This window comes from Pelophylax lessonae (assembly GCF_965119305.1).
Source record: "Pelophylax lessonae genome assembly, chromosome: 12".
Lineage (NCBI taxonomy): Eukaryota > Metazoa > Chordata > Amphibia > Anura > Ranidae > Pelophylax > Pelophylax lessonae.
The window spans coordinates 173,694,174-173,714,584 of NC_138779.1; the positions used below are offsets into that span (position 1 = coordinate 173,694,174).

General features: G+C 43.0%; 1 protein-coding gene across 1 annotated transcript in view; it reads left to right on the forward strand.

The window, feature by feature from the left end:
• POLD1 (DNA polymerase delta 1, catalytic subunit) overlaps window positions 1-20,194 on the forward strand; it is a 388,959-nt gene extending 368,765 nt beyond the window's left edge. Inside the window, exon 27 of the mRNA XM_082274252.1 lies at window positions 20,043-20,194. Within this exon, the coding sequence (XP_082130378.1) occupies window positions 20,043-20,139 (97 nt within the window). The 3' untranslated portion in view covers window positions 20,140-20,194. The remainder of the gene's footprint in view (window positions 1-20,042) is intronic.
• The last annotated feature ends 217 nt before the right edge of the window (window positions 20,195-20,411 follow it).

Genomic DNA, 20,411 nt, shown 5'->3' on the forward strand with positions numbered 1-20,411 from the left:
TTCCCAAAGACAGCCTCTGGATATGATGCTAAGCTCGTGCACTCAACTCCTTTGGTCGACCATGGCGAGGCTTGTTCTGCGTGGAACCTGTCCTGCTAAAAGGCTGTATGGTCTTGGCCACCATGCTGCAGCTCAGTTTCAGGGTCATGGCAATATTCTTATAGCCTAGGCCATCATTATGTAGAGCAACAATTCTTTTTTCTCAGATGCTCAGAGAGTTCTTTGCCATGAGGAACCATGTTGAACTTCCAGTGACCAGTATGAGAGAGTGAGAGCGATATCACCAAATTTAACACCCCCCCCCCCCCCAATCACACCTGAGACCTTGTAACACTAACGAGTCACATGACTCTGGGAAGGGAAAATGGCTAATTAGGCAGAATTTGGACATTTTCACTTAGGGGTCTACTCACTTTTGTTGCCAGAGATTTAGACATTAATGGCTGCGTGTTGAGTTATTTTGAGGGGACATCAAATGTACACTGTTATACAAGCTTTCTTCAGTGTTGTCATATGAAGAGATATAATAAAATATTTGCGAAAATTTGAGGGGTGTACTCACTTTTGTGAGATACTGTATGTAACTATGAATTGCTTCTGCCTATTAGATCATCTAAAGTTAATGGCCAGCTTAAATGTGGCAATAGAAAATAGTCTGCATTTAGATAAGGCAATAATCTAAAGTCAATGAGCCACCTGCAGTCATTACTGGCCAAGGTGCATTGGAAGAAATGGTGGCAAGTTAGGAAACATTAACCAATCACTACTGTATTCCTTCTCATATTCCATTGCCAAAAGTTTCTGCTGTGTACCTTTTTCACCCAGCTTCCTAAATATCTGAGGACTTTTTGTTCAAGGAGCTAGCGGCCATTTCAAATGTGTGAAGGCATTAAATGTAAATCAGACCACCCTCTACTGTCAACAGCCATCACTTGTCATAATGTACTCTTCAGTCCAAAAATCTGTTCCTAATGTTCACACTAATAGACTGTTGACCTCGTAAGTAAATACAAGTATCTATCACACCTGTTAGTTACTGATAACAGTGCAGACTGGGCAGAGTCAGACACTGTGATTGTCTCATCTGGTCCCTGTGAGATGTTCATACATCATCAGCTGGTAAACTGTACTCACACATACACGATCCCTCCAAATTCCCAAGGGAAAAACAAACTGGAGGTAATCCAGCATCCTGATTCCTTGCTCCGCTCACCAGCTGCCAGGGGTGGGTTCAGCATACACAAGAATACACCTCCCAAAGATCTCTTATCACTGAACCTGAGCTGATTAGAGAAGGAAAGTAGCAGCCAGGGAGAGAAAACTGATTCATGGTCCCTGGGCACTGATGGCAGGTGCTCAGTGCATACAACGGTTACTGTGGTGCCCCATGTTCAGCTCGGTACAAAGGTCTATGAGAAAAGCAGCAAAGACTGTCAGCCTGATGCTTTATGGCACATTTGTGTTGTGTTTACTCCACTTCAAATTTATAACGTTCATAAATTTTCTTACGCAAAAGGAGGGTTGAAGGGGAATACGTTTTTCCTTTATTTTTCAAGATAGCAAAGGAATGTCAGTTTGCACTAATGTGTAACCTTTGCTTGTGTTTTTTTTTTTTTTTAAGCCTGTACTTCAAATTAAAGTTTGAAAAGTACTGCCTGCTGTTACTCTTTATTAATCAGAAAGCACTTTTCTCTTTCCTTTGACGGACACAGCTCCTGGTATTCATAACCATTGGGTTATCCTGCCCCCTACAGGAGTAGGACACTAGGCAGAAAATAATTCTGACTACTTCATTGGGCAGTCTAAGGGGGTATACGCCCTCTCTCTGCTATAGCCACTCTGCCTAGTCAGGAGTAAGGACCTAGTTCCTTGCTGGGATCTTTGGTGCTGCCAAATTTTTTTTCTTTTTGGATAGAAATTTTTTCTCCTGGATTTTTCCTGTGAGATCTACAATCAACTGCTGGACTGGTCGATGGGCTGGATAATCTAGATCCAACTCAACCCAGTTTGGTGTGCAGACCTCAGCTTCGCACTAGGTGGGCCGCGACATAGCCCCACTGGGCAGGGGCTGGCCTGCGAGTTAAGCGCCTCGCGATGTCGCATACGACCGGGTCTCGGCCGGAGTAGCAGCGTTTCTCTTGGCCGACAGCCCCCCATTTCGATGGAGAGGGGTTCTGTCTGGAGAAGTGCCCACCTCGTTCCTGGTGGGCTGTCTCCTCTCTCCCCCTGGATAGTTTTGAGGTGGATGTGGGCCCCTTCTTGGGACAGTCGGACCCCTTGGTTCCCCTCCCCGCAGGCACCCCCCCTTTTGCCGTGTACCTCAAGTGCCCCCCCCTCCCCTCCACATATGTTGGAACTGTTTGGGTGGTCTGGCCACTGTTCCTGGGATGGGGGCCGGGGGGTGCGCCCCTGGTGACCGGATGATGGACTTTGCAGGAGGGGTTTACCTGGTGGGGGCTCCTGCTAGGGCCCCCCCATCCTGCCTGGATCTGTCCCTGAGTCCTGGTCTCCCTCCTGGGTTCCTGTAGGCCTAATGTTGCTGCCATTTTGTTGTAGCCTCTGTATTCCTATACACAGCGGCCATGTTTTTGTTGTCCGGCGGCCATTTTGCTGTGGTTTGCCATTGAAAATAGCATCGGCCATGAAGCTCCGTGGGTGGCGATTTGGGCGGTGGGAGCCCCTCCTCGTCCCCTGGGGCTGACTCCTGGATGAATTTACTTCCTGAGCAGTGCTTGTTTCTGCGGGTGGTGAGTCTGGTGGGGTCCTCTCCCTCTCTGCTGAGGAACACTTGGTGCCTTGTGCCTGGCGACCCAGTGGTGCTGGCAGCACGATGCAGGTTTTCCCTTAGCAGTTTTTACACCTTTTGTGGGGTCCCCCTGATGACTCATGGAGTCTTTGGAGCACATTTCCCCACCTGATCCCCTCTCTAAGGCTGCGGGTCCCTCCAGGTCCCAACCATCCATCAATGCACTGACGGCGGTCCTGGAGTCTCTTGTGTCCCGTGTGGAAGTGGCTTTTCGGGCGACAGGCTAGCAAAAAGTAAGAAGGGACTCCTCTTCCCTCCTCAAAACGCGTTGCGGCCTCCCTACTTGATGCATCAGTCAGTCAAGATAGCATAGAGCAGTAGAAAACACTGCTTTAGGTTAGTGGAGTGAGTAGGTTCTGGTTCACTGAACCAAGTGGGCTTCTGTGTTGTTTTCATCCTCGTCTGTGACCAGTTTCTTGAATGTGAGTGTACGATTGTTACTTTAATAAATTGAAACAATGTTTTAATCAGATCCTGCGCTTCTGTTTATCTACTTCCGCAAACTTAGCGGCCTCCAAGCTATTAGCTGCCAAGATTCTCCCCGACTTTATCTGATGCAGTCTCTGCAGTCCCTGACAAGACAAATTTGCCTCTGAAGAGTTGCAGTCTACTGCCTTAAAGAATATGTTCATTTTTACAAAGAATATGTTCATGTTACACCCATATTCGGGGTGTAACAGGTTAATCTTCCAGCTGTTTTATTATAAAGTAAATAAAACTCTTCTCAAAGTTCAAACTTGTTTGAGGTGTTTTATTTGGCACTGGAGCACTTTTTATTCACAGTGGAGAGATTGAACTTTTGAAGAGATTGAAGTTTATTTAAAAATTGCTGCAGGATGGACTCCTTTTTATTGGAGCACTGGAGCACTTTTCATTCACGGTGAAAAGACTGTACTGTTGAAAGATGGACTAATCTGTATTTGTCCTACACCGTGTCACTTTGGCTTTTACAGTGGCACTTATGTGATATAATGCAGAGTTTGTTAGCCGCACCATTCTTTTTGTTCTATTATATTACACATCAAGGGAGCATGCTTGCATGTCCTCATTCTTGCAGTGACTCCTATGCTTTGATTTTGGTTCTCTGCACTTCCAGTTTGTGGCCTTGCCATTTTTAGCCTGTTTTGTGCACCTCTGACATTCACTAGAGTGTTGGCACTAGTAAAAACCTTACTGTGCTTTTGGAGCATTCTGATTGTGGAATATCTAGACAATTTGAAAAAAGAGTTTGACACACTTTCCCACACACGGCTAATCTGTAAGGTAAAGTCTACTGGCTTGGAAAGATTGGTTTGTAATTGGATAGAAAATTGGCTAAAAGATAAAATTCATAGAGTAGTGGTTAATAATTCTTACTCTGAATGGTCTAAGGTTATCAGTGGTGTACTCCAGAGTTCAGTGTTGGGACCCTTACTTTTTAATATCTTTATAAATTATATAGGGTCTGGGAGTAAAAGTACCATTTCAGTCTTTGCAGATGACACCAAGCTTTGCAGTGGAATAACTTCCTTACAGGATGTCTCCAACTTACAAGCTGATCTCAATGCACTGTTTCATTGGGCAACTATGTGGCAAATGAGGTTTAATGTTGATAAGTTATGCACTTTGGGGCTAAGAATATGCATGCATCATACATACTAGGTGGCATAGAACTGGGGTAATCCATAGCGGAGAAAGATCTTGGTGTTCTGGTAGATCATAAGCTTAATAATATGCAATGCCAAGCTGCGGTTTCCAAAGCAAGCAAAGTCCTTTCTTGTATTAACAGAGGCATGGACTCCAGAGAGCAAGATATCATTTTACCCCTGTACAAATCATTAATAAGACCTCATCTGGAATATGCAGTTCAGTTTTGGGCACCAGTTCTTAAAAAGGATTTTGGGGAACTGGAGAAAGTGCAGAGAAGGGCAACCAAACTGATAAGAGGCATGGAGGAGCTCAGCTATGAGAAAAGATTAGAGGAACTGAATTTATTTTCTCTTGAAAATCCTCACTCAAGAGTCTCCTCTCCAGAGAGAATAAGTTCAATGCTTGTAGTCTTTCCTTATAGCTGATCTCGTCTATTCCCTTTATTTGTTTTGTTTCCCTTATCTGGACTCTCCAGTTCCAGCAAATCCTTCTTGAGAACTTGTGCATACTCAAGATGCGGCCGGACCAGAGTCTTGTAGAGTGGGAGAGTTACCGTTTTATCTCTAGAGTGAATCCCCTTTTTAATACATGCCAGTAATCTGTTGGCTTTTCTTGCAGCAGCTTGGCATTGCATGCCATTGCTGAGCCTGTCATCTACTAGGACCCCCAGGTCCTTTTGCATCCTAGATTCCCCCGGAGGTTCTCCCCCTAACGAGTAACTTGCATTCCAATTTTTAGCACCGAAATGCATTAACTTTTTTTTTTTCGACATTAAACCTCATTTGCCATGTCCCCACCCCATTATTTTATTTAGGTTTTCTTTGTAAGGTTTCCACATCCTGCGCAGAAGTAATTGCCCTGCTTAACTTTGTATCATCAGCAAATATTGAGATTGAGCTGTCTATTCCATCCTCTATATATATATATGAATAAATTAATCAGAATTGGTCCCAGGGCAGATCTTTGGGAGTCCCCACTTACCATACCAGACCATTCCGAATACTTGTTATTTATTACCACCCTTTGGACCCGCCCCTGTAGCCAGTTTTCAATCCAGGTACTCGACCTATGGTCCATGCCAACAGACCTTAGTTCGTAAGTAAACGTGGGGAACTGTATCCAAAGCCTTTGCAAAATTCAGATACACCACATCCACAAGCCTTCCTTTATCTAGATGGCAGCTCACTTCTTCATAGAACGTTAATAAATTGGTCTGACCGGAACGAGTCTTCATAAATCCCTGCTGGTTACCCCTTATACTGTTTTTATTACTGAAATCTTGGATATAGTCCCTTATCCTCTCAATTAGCTTATATACTATCGATATTAGGCTGACTAGTCTGTAGTTCCCAGGGATATAGCTCAGCCCTTTTTTAAATATTAGTACCATGTTCTCTTTTCTCCAATCAGCTGGGCACCAGTCAGTAAACTGCCCATAAAAATTAGGAACAATGATCTAGCTATCACCTGACCTGAGATCATTAAGGACCCTCGGGTGTAAGCCATCAGTTCATGGTGTTTTATTTATATTATGTTTTTCAAGTCTATTTCTGATACGGCTTTCTGTTAGCCATGAGGGTACATTCTGTGACATTTTATTACTATTACAGCATTGGTTACTATACTCCCCCCTGTTTCCTTTGTGAAAACTGAGAAGAATGCATTTAAAACTTTTGCCTTCTCTTTCTTTTGTAACCAAATTCCCTTCATCATCCTTTATGGGTTTTTTTACTCTCTTCCGCTATGTGCCTTTCATACTCTATTTTAGCTGCCCTGGTTGCACTTTTATATTTCTTATTGCATTCTTTGTATTGGAATACTGACAATGACCCCCTCAGCCTTGTATTTTTTAAAGGCCTTATCTTTTGCATTTATATGCATTTTCGAGTTTAGCCACCCATGATTTATTTTAGCTCTTTTAAACTTATTTCCCATTGAATGCACTGGCCAATACCTTTATTTAGTATGCTCTTAAAGCACTCCCATTTTTCCTCAGTGTTCCTTGTTCCTAGGATTTTATCCCATTTAATATCACCTAGCAAGGAGCACAATTTAGGGAAGTTGGCTCTTTTGAAATTCAGTGTCCTTGTATTACCCTTGTGCTTCTAATTTCTGTGATTTATACTGATCTAATTGACCTGTGGTCGCTGTTTCCTAAGTACTTCTACATCCACAATCCGGTCTGTTTTGAAATCAGTAGGTCTTTTAATGCATTCTCTCTTGTGGGTGCATTCACCAACTGACTCATGAAGTTCTACTGCAAGACATTTAGGAAATGGCAAGCCTTCGACAAATGAGCAGTTCCTTCTGCCCAGTCTAGTTTAGAATAATTAAAATCCCCCATTATAATAACATTTCCCAGCCTTGCTGCCATTCCAAGCTGTGATAGGAGGTCCGCCTCCCCCTCCTCCCTTAGGTTAGGGGGCCTGAAGCATACGCCCACTATTACTTTCCAATTATTTTCCTCCCTTTTGGATCCACCTCCTCCCTTGCTCCATTAGTGATGTCGTCCCTCACGTTCACCTGCACATCATTCCTGATATACAGTCATACCCCTCCCCCTTTCCTATCCTCTCTATCGCTACCATATAGGGAATACCCCTGAATGGTTGCCAGCCAATTGTGTGAGCTGTCTAACCAACAGTGTTGGGGTAGTTACACAAAAAAATTAACTAGTTACTTCTGTAAATTGTAACGAGATTACTTTACTAGTTACTGCATTTGAAAAGTAACTTCACTACTTATTACTTTACTTTCCTCTTTCTTAATTGACCGTGTAGAAGAAGATACATGACACTCTTTCTGCATAGAGTTTATTGTATAAACACAGTTTTTGGTGAAACATGAGAACAAAACCTGAAAAAACAGAATAAAACCTAAAGTGCAACAAAAAGTCATAAACTTCATCCCTCTCTATTCTTCGAAATAACGATTGTATCGCACGTCTTGGGTAACGCAGGAAAGCGCGTTCCTATAGCTTAGTAAAGTAGTGTAGTTACCTCCTATAGCCTAGTAAAGTAGTGTAGTTACCAATATTAGTATAACTAAAACTAGTTACTTCGTTACCAAAAAAAGTAATGTAGTTACTGTAATCCGTTACTTTGTAACTAGTTACCCCCAACACTGCTAACCAAGTTTCTGAAAATCGAAATCCTCCTCGTACATTAGCATCTCCAGTTCTCTTATCTTATTAGGTGGACTTCTAGCATTGGTATACAAGCCTCACAATGTTGTCCTGTCGCATACTTTTTCCTTGTTAGTTTTTATGAGGCTACAATTTGGATTTTCCACCTTACTTACCTTTGGTTTTGGGATTCTAGTCACCCTACCACAAATGCACCCAATATTACCCGCTCAACCTTGTTCAATGCTGGCTAGCTCTACATCTGGACCCCCCCAACAGCTAGTTTCAAAGCCCCTCTAACTTTTCGGCCATATTCTCTCCCAGCAGAGCGGCACCCTTCCCATTTATATGCAGTCCATCCCTGCTAATGAGCCAGTAATCGACTGAGAAGTTGGCCCAGTTCTCCAGGAACCAAAACCCCTCCCTTCTACACCAGCTCCTCAGCCACTTGTTAATTTCCCTAAGCTCCCGCTGTTCCTCTGTTGTGGCTTGAAGTACCAGTACTATTTCTTACCCCATTATCCCTATACCATGAGGCAAAATCATGCATGGAGCTTCATGGGGGATTCATGGTTTTGTATTTCTTCCATTTGCGAATAATCCTTCCAACAGTTGTCTACTCACCAACGTTTTTGCTGATGGTCCTGTAGCCCATTCCAGCCTTGTGCAGGTCTAATGTCTACAATCTTTTCCCTGACATCCTTTGACAGCTCTTTTGTCTTGCCCATGATGTTTAGGTTTGAATGGAAGAAAGATATTTTGTGGACAGGTGTCTTTTATACACACAATACAAGTTGTCATTAGGAGCACCTTCTTAAATTGACAGGACTAATCTGTGTACCACATGAGCACATACTGTAGCCAGTCTGTGACAGTCAGAATTATTGTTGGTTGGTAGAGGATCAAATACTTATTTTACTTACTGAACTTGCAACTCAATTTGTAACATATGTATTGTGGTTTTTCTTGATTTTTAGTTTAACATTCTGTCTCTATCATTTTAAAATACACCTATGATAAATTATAGACCCTTCATTTCTTTGTAAGTGGGTAAACTTACAAAATATGCAGGGTATCAAATAATAATTTTCCCCACTGTATATGACCCTTAGTCTATCACCCTTAACACCATCAAGGGTCAGGTCTCTGCTATTTTGATCTTGGATCAGAGAATGCTGGCTTCCTATTCTTTGATTTGTACCTTTTATGCAGGGTGTCTCCCATGTGCCCCCCCCCCCCCCATTAGCTCCCCAGAGATCCCTGTGTAGGATCTGAATTTGGTTCTCTCAATGTTCCATAAACCACCTTATAAACCTATCATGGATATTCCCATTTCTGGTACTAGACAAGGTGATATTGAGGCCCAGAACTTCGTCCTTTTACTTAGTAGTTTTCGGCATGTAACGTCACCAAGGACATTGTCCTTCCGTCCCTCCATTCAGCCAATCACTCTCCATTGCCTGGATGCGGGCAGTCACCAGTTCTGTTGTTTTTTGTGGACCTTTTGCATGTCCAGACAGCCCTTACAATCTGCTTCCAGGGTTGGGTTTGTGCGAGCATGCAGCTTTATGCAATTACCGGTTTATGTCTACGTACAGCCACATCCTGTAATTGCTTTCTCGTTTTTGCACAGTACTGTGTGTACAGGTACATTTTAAAAAAAATAGAATATCATCAAAATTTAATTCATTTCAGTAATTAAAAGTGAAACTCATATATTATATAGATACATTACACACAGGGTGATACATTTCAAGCATTTCTTTCTTTTAATTTTGATGATTATGGCTTACAGCTAGTAAAAACCGAAAATTCAGTATCTCAGAAATATACTGTGAAAATTTTCAATATTGTAGACTCATGGGGAGTCATTTACTAAAACTTGAGCGTGCAAAATCTGGTGCAGCTCAGCATAGAAACCAATCAGCTTCCAGGTTTTGTTGCCAAGGCTTAATTGAACAAGCTGAATTTAGAAGTTGATTGGCTACTATACACAACTGCACCAGATTCTGAGTGCAAGTTTTAGTAAATCTTCCCCATGGTGTCACACTCTAATCAGCTAATTAACTTAAAACACCTGTAAAGGTTTCCTGAGCCTTTATATGGTCTCTCAGTCTGGTTCAGTAAGTTATACAATCATGGGGAAGACTGCTGACTTGCACGGTTGTCCAGAAGACAGCCATTGACACCTTCCACAAGGAGGGTAAGTCACAAAAGGTCATTGCTAAAGAAGCTGACAGTGTGCTGTATCCAAGCATATTAATGAACCGCAGCCTTGAGAGGATTGTAAAGCAAAGGCCGTTCAAGAATTTGAGGGAGATTTGCAAGGAGTGAACTACGGCTGATGTCAGGGATTCAAGAGCCACCACACACACATGTATCCAGGACATGGGCTACAACTGTCGCATTTCTTGTGTCAAGCAGTTCCTAAACCAGACAGAATGTCAGAAGCGTCTTACCAGGGCTTAAGAGAAAAAGGACTGGACCTCAGTTGTTCAAAGTCCTCTTTGTGGATGAAAGTACATTTTTCATTTCATTTGGAAATCAGGGTCTGATGGAAGGGTGGAGAGGCTCAAGTCAAGTTGCATGAGGTCTAGTGTGAAGTCAGAAATTATTTAGGGAGCCATGTCATCTACTGGTGTTGGTCCACTGTGTTTTATCAAGTCCAAAGTCAGCGCAGCACTCTACCAGGAAATTCTAAAGCACTTCATGCTTCCCTCTGCTGACCAGCTTTATGGAGATGCTGATTTCATTTTCCAGCAGGACTTGGCACCTGCCCATACTACCAAAAGTACCAATGATACCTGATTTAATGATCATGGTACAACTGTGCTTGATTGGCCAGCAAACTCACCTGACCTAAACCCCATAGAGAATCTGTGGGGTATTGTCAAGTGTAAAATGAGAGACACCAGACCGAACAATGCAAACAACCCTCTCCCTGGTCTCCCCTAGCCCCCTGGCTGAGATGGCTGTACTGTGATGGGTGTGTGGGAGCAGTGGCTGGAGGGTGCGGCAGCTCCTTTTGAGGGGCTGTGTGCATATTGCCCTTATGGGGGGTCCTTAGACCCCCTTTGCTGGCTGAAGTACCTGTAATGGTTCCTGAGGTCAAGTTAGCTGTGCTCCCATTTTCCCATAGCTAATGGCATGGGAGCTTGACGGCCATGTTTGTGTAGCCCAGCAGCCATGTTTTTGTAGTTTCCTATTGAAGTGTATGGGCGTCCATTTTCTTGTAGACACAGGAGTGGTGCTCAGCGGTGGGCCTCTAGCGGCGGTACAGTCGTTTCCTCTTCCTCTCTGAACGGCGTATAGCAAGCAGTTTGGCGCTTTTTTCTCCCTGCACAAGCGGTGGTGGTGAGTCCCTGGGGCTGTATTACCACCACCACCATTACTATAGCAGCATGCGCTGGGACCTGTAGTGCCATTGATACAGCGGGGGTTGCTTTTTACAGCGTTTTTCCCAGTTTTTTTGTGAAAACGTTACTAGTGATCCCCAGGTTTCTATGGAGCCCCCAGAGCAAGTGTCACCACCTGACCCACTCTCAGAGGCTGCAGGACCCTCTGAATCCCTGTCTGCCCTGGCGGCCATGACGGCGGTCCTGCAGTCACTGGTGTCCAAAGTGGATATGGCCCTTCAGAAGAGACATGGTAAAAAGCGCCTTCACCTGCTTCCTCTGCGTCCTTAGATTCTGAAGCTAATTTGTCCGCCGCGGACATGAGTCACCCCACGGGGTCTGCGTCCACGCACTTCTGAGTGCTCAGACAGAGAGTATGAGTCCTCTTCCACTACATCTGCACAAGAAAAGGCACTTGTGGAGGCACTGATTGTATCAGTACGGGAGTCGTTAAAAATGGAGGACATTACTAATGCTGCGTAGGCCGCACCGGTGCAATTTGGTACCCGCAGATCTTCCAAGGCAACTACAGTGTTCCCCTTTCGAGCCTATTTTGAAGAGATTGTCACTAGTCCGTGAGGTTCCCTGAAAGGTATGGTTGGGATACCGAAGCATTTCGCTAGGAGGTATCCCTTTGAGGAGTCCCTGTTAAAGAAACTGACAGTCCCACCGGTGGTGGATTCTCAGGTTTCCATGCTAAATAAGGCCACTCTGCTACCAGTGGAGGACCCTGTTTAAAGACCCTGTAGACAGGAAGGCTGAGTCTCTGGTCCACCATCTTTTCACTGTGGCAGATTCTCTATTGAGGCCAGTGTTCGCCATTACCTTCGTCTCTCAGACGTTTACAAAATAGGCAAAAATTCTGCACCAGGATTTGGAAGGGGGTCAACATCCCCCTGAGCTGGCGGAATTGGCCGGACCAGTTGATACAGGGGTTTAAATACATCTGTGATGCTTCCCTGGACGCACCCCCGTTAGCCTGCAGGGCGTCTGACTGCGGTGACCCTTTGCCGCAAGATTTGGCTGAAATGCTCATCTGCGAACCCGGCTTCCAAGAAAGTGTTGACAAATCTTCCCTTTGAGGTAAGAGCACCCAACTTCCACAGGTCGCTAAAAGCAGAGAGCCTCGCCGCCTCAAGACCCTAAACCGCTTTGTTCGGGTTCAGAAATTCAGAATTGAGTCCATTCGCACGGTAGTGGCTTTCCTTCGTCAAGGGGATTTTTTTGGCCTCTATCGATTTTAAGGACGCTTACCATCATATCCCAATCTATGTCGGCCATCAGCGTTTTCTTCGCTTCCCCGTGTGCGGGGGGGGGGAAGTATTAATTTGTAGCGTTACCCTTTGGTCTCGCTTCAACTCCTTGGGTGTTCACAAAGGTTTTGGCACCGGTGGTTACCTTTGCTCAGACAGGGGGGGATTGTGGTACTGGGGTACCTGGACGATCTCCTGCGAGCAGAGACTCGATCCATCTTACAGGAAGATTTGGACATCACTGTGTGAACTTTACAACAGTTTGGCTGGACGCTGAATTTTCAGAAATCAGCTCTGACTCCTCTTAACAGATTGGATTACCTGGGTCTGACTTTGGATTTAGCCTCGGCTCGAGTGTTTCTTCCAGAGGCAAAACTGCAAAAATTGCAGCATGCGATTCGGCTCCAACCGCCGGTCATCTCTCAGGACTTGCATTGAAGTGCTGGGGTTGATAGTCTCCACCTTCAAGGCGGTTCTGTTTGCTCAGTTTCACACCAGACCTCTGCAAAGGGAGATTCTGGCCAAATAGGACAGCAATCCTCGGTCCCTGGACAATCTGATCCGCCTTGCTGTGGTGGCTCTGCTCCCTGGTGCTTCGACAGGGGAAATATTTTCTTCCCCTGTACTGGACGGTGATCTCCATGGACGTCAGCTTGTCCAGGTGGGGAGGTACCTTGGGCATGAAATCGACCCAGGGTGTTTGGACTTGGGAGAGGTGCAGTCTGCCGATCAACATCCTGGAAATTTGGGCGATCGGGCTTTGCCTGTCCCAGTGGACTGATTGTCTACAGGGGTATCCAGTAATGATTAAATCGGACAATGCCACCACTGTGGCATATGTCAATCATCAAGGGGGCACAAAGAGTGCTCTAGCGGCCAAAAAAAGTGGGCAGAATATGTTCCATGTATCAGCATGGTCACCTATGTCCTGCTAGGAAGCAGTTATGCCAATCTAGGAAGCCGTATTCATAAAAGAACAACCACCTTTCTGGTTAGCAAGGTATCAATAGAATGGCTGGCCAAACATACCCTTTGGCGGGTAAAACAGTAAACCTATATGAATTTCAGCCCTGAGTTTTAATGGATGTCTGGAGTTTTACTAGCAAAACTTTTGGCTGGTATTGACTTTCAGGAGTCATTTAGCTGCTCTGTATATTTGAAAGGCCGAGTTTTTAAAAATGGAGAATAGAATCCATTTTAAGTTTGTACAGTGATATACTGTAATATTGTTACTAAAGATATGAAGTGCCAGTTTTGCTCTGTGACTTGTTCCACTTATCTCGACACCAAAAAATCTCTCTGGTAAAAAGCGTAAAAAGCATGATAAAGTAATTTCCCGAATATAAAAAGGCCATATTTTTAATTAAACAGGTGTGTATTATCCTGTGCTCCCTAACCTGATGTGTCCCTCACTTCTACCCCGTGTACTTTTAATATTGCCTATTTTTGAACATTTTCACCAAAAATAATGTAAAAAAATAATGAAAAAAACACTAACATTGTAAATGTTAGTGTAAATGTAAATCCTGTAAATAAATTAAAGGATTGTCCTCAGAATAGTAATAGAGGGAATCTCTTCCAATGGGGATAATATATCTGATGACAACCAAGGTTTCTCTCACCTTAGAGGGATTTTCTCTCACTTCCTGTTTTGGCTGTTGGACAGGAAGCAAAGGGACATCTCTCCAGTGGGGCACAGATGGAAAAAATAAACCTTACAGGGATTATAACCGATTTACTTTTTCCAAAAAAAAAAAAAAAAATTTTTTCCTTTAGTTCTACTTGAAAAGAAATTGACCAAACAAATGGTTGGGGGAAGACATTAATTAGAACTATTTAGCAGTTTGAAGCCAAAATCCAGCTCACACTTTATAATCAGTTTACAACAGCTTTTGTCATTTTGGGATACAGATTTAGCTAGAATAAATAAGCCAGTTATTTGAATCACCTTGCCAGTGTTAAGTGGTTTGCTTATCTTATCCACGTAAACTGATACATTTTGCTAGATAGTTTGTGCTGTGAAAAACAACAGACTTGCTGGCTGGATTACCAGATGCAAATAGAAGAAAGGAAGTCTAAAAGAGAAAACCATTGCAGTGACAGCATCTAAGAATTGGTAAGCTGCAATAAAGTAGAGTGGATTTAAAAAGTCTACACATCCCCGTTAAATGTCAGGTTTCTGTAATGTAAATAAATGAGACCAAGATAAATAATTTCAGAACTTTTTCCACCTTTTAATGTGACCTATAAACTGTACAACTCGGTTGAACTGAAATCTTTTAGGTGAAGTAAAAATAAAAAATGAAAATATGGCTGCATAAGTGTGCACACCCTTAAACTAATGCTTTGTTGAAGCACCTTTTGATTTTATTACAGCACTCAGTCTTGGGTAAGAGTCTATCAGCATGGCACATCTTGACTTGGCAATATTTGCCCACTCTCCTTTGCAAAAACACTCCCAATCTGTCAGATTGCGACAGCATCTCCTGTGCACAGCCCTCTTCAGATCACCCCACAGATTTTCAATCAGATTCAGGGCTGGGCTCTGGCTGGGCCATTGCAAAACTTTAATCTTCTTCTGGTGAAGCCATTCCTTTGTTGATTTGGATGTATGCTTGGATCATTGTCATACTGTAAGACAAAGTTCCTCTTAATGTTCAGCTTTCTAGCAGAAGCCTGAAGGTTTTGTGCCAATATTGACTGGTATTTGGAACTGTTCATAATTCCCTCTGACTTGATTAAGGCCCTTGTTCCAGCTAAAAAAAAAACAGACCCAAAGTATGAATCTGTCACCACCATGCTTCACTGTGGGTATGGTGTTCTTTTAGAGATGTGCAGTGTTGTTTTTGCGCCAAAACATATCTTATGGAATTATGGCCAAAAAGGCCAACCTTGGTTTCATCGGACCACAAAAAACATATTTTCCCACATGCTTTTGAGAGACTTCAGATGTGTTTTTGCAAAATTTAGACTGGCTTGAATGTTTTTCTTTGTAAAAAAGGCTTTAGTCTTGCCATTTTATCCCATAGCCCAGACATATGAAGAATACGGGAGATTGCTGTCACATGTACCGCACAGCCAGTACTTGCCAGGTTTTCCTGCAGCTCCTTTAATGTTGCTGTAGGCCTCTTGACAGCCTCCCTGACCAGTTTTCTTCTGGTCTTTTCATCAATTTTGGAGGGACAGCCAGTTATTGGTAATTTCACTGTTGTGCCATATTTTCTCCACTTGATGACTGTCTTCTCGGAGTTCCATGGTATATCTAATGCCCTGGAAATTATTTTGTACCCGTTTGATTGATACCTTATAACAGTGAGATCTCTCTGATGCTTTGGAAGCTCTCTGCGGATTATGGCTTTTGCTGTAGGATTTAGAAAATGTCCGGAAAGATCTACTAGAACAGCTGAACTTTTTTGGGGTGTTAATCAGAGGCACTTTACATGATGGCAGGTGTGTACTGACTCCTATTTAACATAAGTTTTAATGTAACTGCTTAAATCTGAACACCGCTATATCCCCAGTTATAAGAGGGTGTTCACATTTATGCAGCCACATTATTTATGTTAGTTGAGTTGTACAGTTATAGATCACATTAAAGGTGGAAAAAGTTCTGAAATTATTTATCGTTGTTTAATTTTTTTACATCGCAGAAGTCTGACATTTTAACAGGGGTGTGTAGACTTTTTATATCCACTGTATATGTTTGCTTTTGGGTTTATTACTGCTTTAATTGCCATAATACCTTCAATTATGTATAAAGATCATGCCACAGTATTTAATTTATTATAAAAAAAAATAATTTGAGTACTTTATTTAATCATTGCTGTTCAGAGGTCACATGATGGTTCCCAGAATTATACTCGCCTAGATGGATACAGCAATGCCGCCTTTTACACTTAGAGCTGAGCAATCAAACACCACTGATCGCTCAGTTCTCCCCCACTGCTCTGAGCAGAGAGCCAGGACTGTCAGTCTCTGGCTGTCTGCTCTGCCCCTCCAGCGCTCACTAGAGAGCTGGGCTGTGGAGGGAGACGAGATCCGCTGGCTCAGTCTCCCAGCGACTCGCTGAGAGGTTGAGCCAGCTACCGGTCCAGACTTCTGGGAGGGATCGATCCAGCACCTGGGCCAGCTGAGTGACATCAGCCAACAGTGGACTTTAGGGCTGCTGTTGACTGAAAACGGGTCCCAGGAGTGCAGAACAAACTACACACTCCTGTGATCCATAGGAGAAGTAGGCCACAAAAGCTTTGGCCCTACTTCTCCTTAAAAATAATTAAAAGTAACAGAGTTAAAGCTTCAAACTGTATTTCAGAGCAAATGTTTATTGTTTTGCAATTATATGATGTAGGCTGGGTTTATGCTGACCAACTCTGCCAATCACAGGCTGTGTCAGGCCTCTCCAGCCGGTGTCTATGGTGTGTAATTGCTGGGACTAAAGCCAGCTATAGTTGGATCGAAATTTGATTGAAAAGCCCTACACTGAATGTTCCCTCTTTGCTTTTCTTTTCCATGCTGCCTCTTTTGTCTTTCTTTTTTCCTATTTCCTCCACTGATTTCCCCCTCCTGCTCACTTATGGAGCTGTCGCTGATATGCTGCAAAGAACCCAGGTGATATACAAGTCACCTGAACTGGTACCCTGGCTACTCCCATAGTGCCTCAGCCGGTGTATCGTAGCACTGACTTGCTACATCATCACCTTAATCTCACCATTCCATGTGGCATCTGAGAGATGCTGAAAATGGAGCACTATAGCTTGTGCATTTGGACCAACCAATGAGTTCTGGATTAAAAATTAAGCACCTGGGTGAAGAATGTTTTCAGTCTCATCATGTAACATAAGTGTCCTGTACTTTGGTGACTTCAGTTCCACTTTAAACTTTTTAATGTGCATTTGTACTGAGAGGTTTAACAATACTAGGGAATTACACAATTTCAGATAGCCTGAGAATAGTAGTTATTTGTCATTCTATCACTTAAATAGTTTGAGTCACTGAGCAATCATACAGTATGTAAGATCTCCTTATTTGAATACTCGTTCTGGGTCAGTGACAGAAAATATAATGTAGCATGGCAACTAGCATTTTTACAAAGAGAGCTCAGCCAACATTGCGGCCTGCATGTTTTCTCAGTGCATGTTTCCTGTGTTCTGTGGTTTGTGTAAGACTTATTTCCTAAATGTATAATAAGATGAACAATTACTTACACTGTAAGTAATAGCTCATCCTAATATACATTTAGGAGATATTTCATGATACCAAATAAAAGTGTTGTAACCCAAAAAAAAAAAAAAGAGAGAACGCCTGTTCCCTTATAGCTGATTAAATAGCACAGTGCTTGTACTGTCTAACCTGTCCCACTCTAAGCTGTAAAAAAAAAAACCTGACTGATCCTGCTGGTTCCTGTGTCCCCCTATGTGTGCTGAGCACATGACTGCTGAGCCCTGATTACCATGGTCAGTTTATTTACCTCCATCATCTGCAGCTCTGCTCTTTCCCTCCCTGCCTGTCAGCTCAGAGTTTCTGTCTCTCCGTCCCCCCTTCTACCGCTATTAGTAGAAAAGAAAAATTGTCCCTGCCAGCCCCTCTGTTTTATTAAGCCATAACACACTATGTAAGTGTTTTAAACAAAGCATGTAAATACCCTTTTCTCAGATATATTCAGGCTGGTCACGTTGCTCTCCTACTCTGATCCCAGGCTATAGCAGCAGGGGCTGAGCGGCCAGCACGGCAGTCTTGACCTCCCCGGCTGACGTCAGAGGGAGATCTCGGTCCCTCCCACTGTAGCCCTGGATCGGAGTAGGAGAGCATTTGGGAGTCATGTGACTGGCCTGAATATGTCTGAAAAATAAGGTATTCATAGGCTTAGTTTAAAAAAAAAAAACCCTGACAGTGAATTTCTGTTTAAGGCTGGGTTCATACTAGTGCGAATTGAAGGCAGGGTTTCTCCGCATCTGATTCGCATGACAGGAGATTGTGACCAGCTCTCAATGGAGCAAGTTCAACCATCTCCGGAGCTGCTGCGGAGCGACTTGCACAGAGGTCCCGTGCCTCTTTGGCTTCATTTCAGGTCCGAATCCAGCCAAAAATCTGGGTCTGATTAGTCCCTGAAACAGAGAACAGGGACGCACTGGACCCTTGCTGTCAGCTGCATCCGTCTGCAGTGTGAACCCAGCCTAAAGGTAACAACCACTTTAAATTCTGGGGAAAATGTAATCAGAAAATTTTCTTCAAACTATTTGATTTTGAATGCTTTGTCAGGCAATATCAGATCCCACCTCATTCAAATCCCATGGGTGTCATTTTGAACTTAACATATTTACTTAACTGGACTTTTTAGCTAGTGCTATTTAAAACATTGCCATGGCCTGAACTTGGTGATATATAATGTTTGGACTGCACTCCAACTCTGCAGGTTGCAATGAGCAAATTAAGCCATTTGACAAGTTGGTTGGTGGCACTCTACAGGGATTACAACATACCTTTATGTTCTAAAAGGTGAACATTATGGTGGGCATACATACCTTTTAATAAGGCTGCTTTCATACTGATGGCAGGTTCAGCACAACTTAGCCATGTGTTTGGAGCAGGTTAGCTGCGCTTTTCCATAGGGTTATAATTTGTCTTGCGTGTTTGGTGTGCTTTCTGTAAGTGCAACAAAGATGCAGCATGCAGTAGTTTTGGTGTGCTTCAGAAAGTGCACCACAATCGGGGGACACAATATAACTTAAGCGCAGCTAACCTGCTCCAAAATGCACATATTTGCCAGAACACCATGAATCATTGAACAGCATTCAAAATTTTTATTGAAGAATGATCACATAATAGAGGACATAGTGCAATGTTTCAGAGCCACACAGGACCCCTTCATCATGCCTGTGAGAGATGCAAAAGATTTTAGACACTATTCGGTGATCCATGGTGTGCTAATGAAATATGTGCATTTGACCTCTGATGTCTCCAAGTTCAGCTGGTTTTTGCTTTAGCACCCACCACTTCTAAGCCTTAAGCCTTGTACACACGCACCGATTGTTGGCTGTAAATTTTCGTCCAACGTCCGATCGGCCGATTGTTGGCTTGTTAGTATGATGCTTCCGACAACCAACTGCGACTTTTAGGCCGAACAAAATCTGGTGTGCATGCTATAAAATTTTTGTTGGCCGTCACCAGAACGGCCGATTGTTCGTCAGTCAGTACAGATTTTGGCCGACAAAAGTCAGATGAGCAAGACTGGGCATGCTCAGAGAAGAAAAAAACACACGAAAAGTAGACCAGAACATGACATCACTTCTGCAGTTGGTTGTTGTTGGCCGACAAAATTCGTGTGCAGTCTAGAGCACATTTCAACCAACACAACAACACTGGACAAAAGACGGCCGATCGTTCGGCCGACAATTGGTGCGTGTGTACGAGGCATTATTTAGGAAAGTGTGTGATGGGAATATTGACACATAGGTAAGCTGTCCTGCACTCGTGGTCAAGGCAAACTGCATTGCATAAATCTAAAAGCAGCCTTCTAGTGCTAAATCCAATATTGTTTAATCTTTGTTTACCAACAGGATTTATTACTATCTTGTTACTGCATATATTAATGTTTAGTTATGCGTTTAGTTTGGACCCTAGAGCTTAAATTTCACAGACTTGAACTTATAGTTCTAAAAAAATTCAAAAAAAAAACGAGTTTGTTGACATTTTTTGCCAATAAATTTTAATTTTAATTTCATAGTTAACAGTAAAAAGTGTCCAGGCGATCCAGCTGATCTAAAATGCTTGGGTTTGGCTTTCATATATAAAGAACTGTGTTTTATTATTTTTGACCTTTTGCTTTTTCATTACAGTCGAGACTGCCCCATATTCTACATGAGAAAAAAGGTCCAAAAAGATCTGGATGACCAGGAGAAGGTGATCAGAAGATTTGGCCCACCTGCGTGGTAACAGAAATCCCAATAATAACAGGAATATACGGACTACTAGATTGGCTCCAGGACCACTGGAATCTATGGAAAATCTTCTATTCTAAATTTTACAGCTGAGAAAATATAATTTTAGAAAACAGAAGCTAAGGTCTAGTCCTGAATTTTGGAAAAAGTGCTGTACATGGCCATTAGACAAAACATACTTCATTTTGGGTGTTTTTACATACACTGGAGTAGGCAGCACCTCTGAACATTATGCAATGCCAGCTATTGCAGTGAATATTATGTTTG